The sequence below is a fragment of the Podarcis pityusensis genome, assembly GCF_964106645.2.
Source record: "Podarcis pityusensis genome assembly, chromosome: 15".
In the NCBI taxonomy this organism is placed as follows: domain Eukaryota; kingdom Metazoa; phylum Chordata; class Lepidosauria; order Squamata; family Lacertidae; genus Podarcis; species Podarcis pityusensis.
The window spans coordinates 35,024,226-35,031,796 of NC_138040.1; the positions used below are offsets into that span (position 1 = coordinate 35,024,226).

A 7,571-nucleotide genomic window follows, 5' to 3' on the forward strand; every position below is an offset into this window, starting at 1 on the left:
AATAATAATAACAGCAACAAGATCACTGGGAAGAAGGTACAACAGGCCAGATGACACATTCCTTCCTATAAAGCATGTATCATAATGGAAAGCTCTCACAAACGCCAACCTGTAATGCATTGCTGAACATAAGTCTGATTAATAGATCTGAGCCTCCGTACTGAACTCCCACAGGGAATTTTATCCCACACAGAACACATGCCCTACATGTAGACAGTTCCAAATTCAATCCCCAATAGCTCCAAGTAGGGTTGGAAAGGGCCTTGTCTGAAGCCCTCAAGAACAACTGCCCGTCAGAGAGACCAATGGTCTGACTACTGCTTGAAGGCAAATTTTCATGAGAGTTGCCTCTTTTCCTTCAGATAAAATTAATTCTTCACATTTTGAGATGTGGTTTGAATACCTATTTGTCGCATCCTGTGGCATTTGGTTTCTGAGGGTGGTTTTGGTTTTGTTTTTAGTCTGTTCGAACAATGCTTGTTCACGCTTCGTAGCTGTCAACCACTTTTCTCAAATCCATGACGTTTTGGGAAAGGGGTGGGGGTCGGCCAAAGCCTCGCATCCTGGTCAGCGAGTGGCATGTCCTTTTAAGTTCTGCTTTTGATTTTCAAACACTCTGATTGGCTCAGGCAGGACCCCCCCCCCCCCATAACTTTTAAGAGCTTTAAAAGACTTGTTGGGAGACCGGCTTCCCCCTGCAGTTGGATACCTGAGCTGCAATGGCTTTGTTGCTCATCTTGTACCTGAATGTTGCTGTAGGCGCAGGTAAGATGTGAGGGCTGTGGGATGCGTTTTTGCTTCTTCCAGGACAAAAAGCAGTTACAGGCAAGCTTTGACTATTGTTCCTTCCAGTAAAAAACCTGGTGGGCCCATGCCAACCAGCGAAGCGGTGAAACAGGGCCACTCACAAACAGGAACAAGGGAAACTTCCTTACCCTGGACCAAATCATTGGTCCTTCTGGTTCAATATTGTCCACAATGATTGATGTCAACTAGGTTTTAGACTCTCCCAGCCCTAATTAGAGATGCTGGGGATTTTGAACTTCAGGCCTTTGATAGGCAAAGCAGGTGTTGTACCACTGAGCTAAGAACTTTCACCTGCAAAAGTAGGAGGAATTCTGTGGACCACAGGAAATCCCAGGTTTGCAGAAAAGTTGTTCATTAAAGTAAAACGGGGAAAAGCAAAAGAGGAGGATGGAGGGTTCAGATCTGTGCTGTTAATACTGACATGGATGGCTAAGCCTCAAGGGGGTTATAGTCCGACACAAATGGAGGCCACCAGTTTTGGGAAAGCTGTGTTAAAGGCAGACAGCTGTGATAAGCTTGATGAAAGCAAGCGACAGTGGAGACGACTCAAACATTATTGCTACTCTTCCATCTGGAGGTAACTTCACACACAGGGTCTCCTAACAGTGCTCTTAGCAAACTACAGTTCCCAGAGATTTTTGTAGGGAAGCCATAACTGTTGGAAGTGGTATCATAGAGCTTCCAACATTATGGTGTGAATGGGACTCCAGTGATCTGACATTGCACAAGGCAGCTTCCTACAGGGCTCAAACCAGCCTCAATATCGTGTGTGTTAGTGCTCTGTCAGTTTTGGTCCTTTCTGTTTCTCATTTTTTCCATTCGTAAATTCAGTTTTTCACATTGATTCAGCAATTTGAGAATCCATTTTTTAAAAAATTCAGGTGTTTTGGCGATCAGTTTCTCATTATGGAATGCATTTTCCTATGTTAATTTCACTAATATATTGATTTGTATGCACACTTCCCCCTAACATACTTATTTTTTGTAAAACTTCCTTTGCTTGGAGAACTGCACTGCAAAGATCAGATATGTGTGAATTTCAAAGGATGGCTGTGTTTTGGTTCACATTGTTTCAGAAGGTGCAAATTTGATAGGCTTGGCTTTAAATGCAAACTGTACTGAGTTTCTCCCTCATCCCTAGGTAGAGCTAAGAGTACTCTTTCGGGTATCAAAGTTGACTCATGGGTGGGGGGTAACGATCAGGCCCATCAGCTCAGAAAGGTCCCATCGCCCCACATTTTATAGAGAAGCCCCTGATTTAAATCATGCACAAATAATATTAGATTTCCTTCTAAATCCTCTTGGGTTGTATGCTGTGCAAGTTTACCTCTTACCCTTTTGTTTCAAAGCCTTGGCTGGAATAGATCTGGGTCCTCCTGGTGCATGCCTGCAAGGTCCCAAATTCTGGTGCCAAGATGCAGTTACTGCTGCTGAATGCAAGAAGGAGGAATATTGCTGGATCCATGAATGGAGTTCTCCGTTGGTGAGAGCCAGAAATGCAAAACCACATGCATCTGAAGAGCTGTTCCCTTCCCTCTCTCTTCCACCACATTTACAGGTGGGTTATATAATACAACCGCATCAGTCCACCCCAAATTAAGCAAAATTAACCAGATGTATGAGAAAGGGTGGAAAGCAATATCTTAGGGGGCAGCTGCATGATAATAACAAGGACGAGAAGGACTTCTCTAGACATTCTTCATCTATAGTTTGGAGTTAGGATCAGCCATGTGACCACACTGAAACAGAGGTCAGAAACTACCATGGGATAATTTGGGGAGAACTAACTAACTATCTCATTCTTCTTTTCCTTTTAAATATTACCTTCCAGGCCCGTAGCTAAATACTGCGTGGTGCATAAGGGAGAGAGGGAATAATTGCCAAAGATTTAATACATAAATGCTGGTAGCCAACTTATTATTTGCTTGTATTGGTGAACAACTTGGTAGAAAACAGTCTGCGCACACTTCCCGAGTAGAAGGTTAGATAATTTCTTTTTTAAAAAAAGCAACAAAAGCTGGACATCCAAGGAGGTACTTGTGCCAGGAAGAACCACTTATAGTGAGAGCCCCATTATTACACCCACTGTTTGCCCAAAAAATTGCCCTGGTCCTTTCCTGAAAGCCTCATTTTTGACTTTGAAGCCATTGATATCTTTGTTTGTGACAGTGGAAGGGACTTGAGGAGGAGGACAAGGCTGATGCCCCATTGATTAAATGCTTCGTCTGCACCAAGATTGTCAAGAAAATCAAGGATCTGGCTGGAGATGATCCAGATGATGTAAGTTACCAATTGCTATGTTATTGGAACTTATTTGCTCGGCTGATACTGAATATTGGGTCTGGGGGCAGAGAGCCACTGAATTGCCACAAGTGACTGACACCCAGAGATTAGCCTGAAAACATATCATGCCTTCCCATTGCTGAGGCTAAGCAGAGTTGGCCCTGTAAGCTACCTGGAGGGAATTATAACTGGGAACCACATGGTTTAATGGTGAATTTTGGACATAACGGAGATGTAAAATATTTGGATTACAGTTGTACCTTGGAAGTCAAACAGAATCCGTTCCAGAAGTCCATTCCAAAACCAAATCACGGCTTCTGATTGGCTGTAGGAAGCTCCTGCAGCCAATCTGAAGCCGCAGAAGCCCCGTCGGACGTTCGGGTTCCAAAAGAACGTTCGCAAACTGGAACAATCACTTCCAGGTTTGCGGCGTTTGGGAGCCAAAACATCCGAGTTCCAGGGCGTTTGACAACCGCGGTACGACTGTATTATAAAAGATGCAGGAGGAAATTATTAATTATAGGACCCACAAAGAGGAGGAGGGAAGTCCAGGAGATTCTTTGGAATCTTGTGTTTATGTTGTATGTTGGATATATGATTGTAAAACTTTAATCTGAAAAAACCAAATACATGAACTTTCAAAAAATAATAGTAAATGGGAACCACATAAAAGCCCCTTAAATGAATACTTAAACCTTTAGAGCCACCCCATGGCTAAGCAAGGGAGAAGAAGAGAGCACCCCCAGGGCTGAGCAAGGAAGCTGGAGAGCTCTTTTCACACTGAGTAACCCAAGTGGACCTGGTGCAAAAACCAAGTTTCAAGCTCCTAGACTTGTTTGCCGAGCAAGGCCCTCTTGGCACCCTGGCTCTGGAAGCCTAAGGAAGCTCACGCGAAATCTCACTGGAACTCAAATTGTCCCATGAGATTTCAAGAAGGAGCGTCTCCAGCCCCATCATTCAGCCCAGACACTGAGGTCCAGCTCCGAGGGCCTTCTGGCAGTCCCCTCGCTGCGAGAAGTGAAGTTACAGGGAACCAGACAGAGGGCCTTCTCGGTAGTGGCACCCACCCTGTGGAATGCCTCCCATCAGATGTCAAAGAGATAAACAACTACCTGATATTCAGAAAACATCTTAAGGCAGCTCTGTTCAGGGAAGTTTTTAATGTCTGGTGCTGTATTGTTTTTAATATTCAGTTGGAAGCCGCCCAGAGTGGCTGGGGAAAACCAGCCAGATGGGCGGGGTATAAATTATTATTATTATTATTATTATTATTATTATTATTATTATTATTCCAGGACCAGTGCATTGAGCAGGCTGTGTCCAGCAAGAAAGGCAAATGCTTAAAAGTTTTTTCCCGTGCCAGGTAACCCCACGTGGACTCAACGCCAGAAAGAGCTTTTTAGCTCTCCACCTTGCTTTGGATTTGACTGGCACAATTTCAACCAGCCCACCTGGAGGTGGCCTGAGGGAAGTCCTGAGGGACAAATAGAGGCCTGGGGGCTTGTAGTTGCCCCCTAGGCCTGAGGTTCCTCACTCCTTGTGTGAGGCTTTGCACAACGGCTGCATAGCGTGCCATACATTAAAAACCCACTCACCCTCAAAAAGAATCCTGGGAACTGTAGTTTGTTAAAGGGCCTGGGAATTGTAGCTCTTTAACTACAGTTCCCATGATTCTTTGGGGGGAGGGCTTTAAATGCATGCAGCTAAAGACAGCCAATATTCCAACCAACTTTATTTGGAGCCAAAAAAAAAGGGTAAAGAAGGAGGAAAATGAACAAATATAGCAAAATATACAGCTCCCTGCTCACTTCAGATTAATATAGAGTGCGAGAGAAGTCAGGGCTCCTGTGCCTTTACTAGGCACACCTTTAATAAGTGTGTAGAAGAGGGAATTTCAGTAGGTGTAGCATGCAAGCAGTGGCTGGTGTGAGAAGAAACGAGGGAGGAAAGCAGAAGAAGGCCACTCTGGCAGACACACAAAGGCTGTATCTGTTTGAATCTTGAGCATGGAGCCACCAAGTTACTGTTCTTACTCCCCAACTCTTCTTTCAGGAGAAAATCGAGGACGCAATAGCTTCTGTATGTCAGGTAGTGGGCAGGTTCCTGAGAGGGACTTGCAAAAAGCTTTTGAGGCTTTTCAAATCAAAGCTCAGACAAGATCTGCAGGCTGGCCTGAAGGCTCGGGACATCTGTATTGATCTGAACGTATGCAGGGATTGCTTGAGGGCACTACCAGGTGAGAGCAGCGCTTTTATTTTATTTATTATTATTATTCATTCATTCATTCATTAAAATTCATATGCTGCTTGATTTTTAAGAAAGAAAACCTCAAAGCAGCTCTGGTGACTTCCTGTCCTTATTCAAGACAAACTCTATCCTTCCCTTTTCCTCACTGGATTATTCCTTATGGACAGCCTTCTTTTCCCCTGAGATTTTTATTTTTATTTTTTGAAGGGCATATCTCATTATGGGAGGGGCCAAAGGTGGGTGGTCCCCGCTGGAACAAGTAGGGCAGACCAACAGTAGGCAGAGCTGGAGCCAATGACAGACAGACCCAAATCATTCTAGTGCTGTCTCCATCCTCCTCCCTGCTAAATTCCACAAGGGGCAAGAATTAGGTTGAGGAGGAGAAAGCCGACAGCCAGGGCCACCTCCTGGACTGGCTGCGAGTAAGACAGGAGGTGGACCTCAGGCTGCCGTGGGTGGGGCAGTGCCCCATTTGCTGTAACAGACTAGCCTCCGCTGCAAGGGCCAAAGCCCCCTTGCTGAAGTACATAAGAATTTCAGAAGTGCCCCACTGGATCTTAAGCGAGGAAACAGACTCACACAAGACCGGTAGATTATGCTTTAAGGCAACCTTCTCAAACTAGGTGCCCCCTAGATGCTGCTGGGTCACAACCCATGGCCAATGATCATAGATTGTGGGAGCTGATAGCCAAAACATCTGGTGAGCACCAGGCTAGAGAAGGCTGCCTTGAGAAATCTTTGGTGGCTCGAAGGCTTTCCAGTAAAAGAAATGGGGAGCAGGGGGAGAGTTGATAATGCAAGGTGGAAGATGCTCTCTAACCGAGAAATCTTCAAAACATAAAAAGAACCCAGCTGAATCAGACCAAAGGTACATTGAGTCCAGCATACGTTTTGCACCCTGGCTGACAAGATGCCTAGGAAACTCCCAAAAGCTGGAGATGAGCTCAATAGCCCTCTGCAGCTTTGGATATGTAGCTATCATGCATGACTAGTAACTACAGAGGAGGCTCACCTGATGCCTTTATATCTTTAGATGCCAGGCGCAAACCTTTCTCTTCAACCAAGGGTCGATTAACATTCTATGGCTTTTTAAATGTGTTTGTGGGAAGGGGGTGTTTTGCTTTGCTTTTATTTCATTGTGTATTTTGTTTCATTGTGTATTCTGTTGTGAACCGCCCTGGAATCTAAAGATGAAGGGCAGTATACAAATTTAATTAATAATAATAATACATATAGCTGTATATTCCCCCATGAATTAATCCAATCCTCTTTCAAATTGTCACTGGCAATTTTGCTTCATCTCTTAGTTGTGGTTTCCATGCTTTAACCACATGCTTTGTTTTCTACAGAGGAAGAAAAGATTGAAGGCAGCTGGTGAATTGGCTGACTTTGCAAATATTCCCTTTGCTGCTGCTGCTGCTGCTGCTGCTGCTGCTGCTTCAACTTCTTCACAAATGTGGGACCCCCTCTTCCGATTTGCAAAGAAAAGCAGAAATGCCCACATTACTTAGTAAGCAATGCTGGAACTAAGGGCTTATCCACAGTTACGTTTCCTCTGCGCTTTCCAGGCATGGTCTGCACTTTAAAGCTCCAGGTCCAAGTACTCTTTTGTTGTTCTGGAGCTTTCTCTGCAAAAACTCATTCTTAAAAGCTGAATCGGAGCAAATGGCAATTTGCTGAAAACCTGAGTTGCTGTTTGTTGCATTTCAGCTTTAAAGAGCACTCGGAGCTTCGAAGCACAGACCTGTTCCTGCAAAACAGGGCAAAAGTTAAGTGTGGATAAGCCCTGAGGAAGGTATTTTGGGTGCCACAGGCAACTTAGGCACCCTGAATTTCTGCTTTGCCCAGGGGTTTGAATCTTGCTGAGCATCGTCGCACAAGGAAGAGACGAAATACTACTGTTTTGCCTAATGCAATTATAAAGCCGACTTTTGTATATTTTAGCAATATACTGGAATATACTAGTTTAAGCCGATTCCCCTTGCTTTGACTTTCACAGTGAATAAAGTGCTTTGCTGAGCCCAGCCCATCTCATGTATTTATCATGGCTGAATTCTGCACACTATGAGAAAGTGGTATCAACCGACAATGGGTCCCACTCCCTGAAGAATCATCAGGCCCACAAACTTCCAGCGCCCTGATGGTGTCAGCTGGAACCAAGAACCCGGGGCTCTGTAGGCGCGGCATTTCTGCGGAGTTGCTGCCAGGCATAGAGGCTAACATCTTTCATTAAG

At 44.6% G+C, this 7,571-nt stretch overlaps 1 protein-coding gene across 1 annotated transcript; it reads left to right on the top strand.

The window, feature by feature from the left end:
- The first annotated feature begins 605 nt into the window (after positions 1-605).
- GNLY (granulysin) lies at positions 606-7,361 on the top strand. The gene is made up of 5 exons (XM_080982645.1): positions 606-765; positions 2,157-2,365; positions 2,977-3,087; positions 5,143-5,326; positions 6,687-7,361. The coding sequence occupies exons 1-5, from the start codon at positions 720-722 to the stop codon at positions 6,713-6,715; spliced, it is 579 nt and encodes a 192-aa protein (XP_080838771.1). The 5' UTR covers positions 606-719; the 3' UTR covers positions 6,716-7,361.
- Positions 7,362-7,571: the final 210 nt, after the last annotated feature.

Coding starts and splice junctions, on each gene's coding strand:
- GNLY (XM_080982645.1), top strand. CDS start 720: ATGGCTTTGTTGCTCATCTTGTACCTGAATGTTGCTGTAGGCGCAG. Junction 3,088..5,142: donor CTGGAGATGATCCAGATGAT/GTAAGTTACCAA, acceptor CTCTTCTTTCAG/GAGAAAATCGAGGACGCAAT. Junction 5,327..6,686: donor TTGCTTGAGGGCACTACCAG/GTGAGAGCAGCG, acceptor TGTTTTCTACAG/AGGAAGAAAAGATTGAAGGC.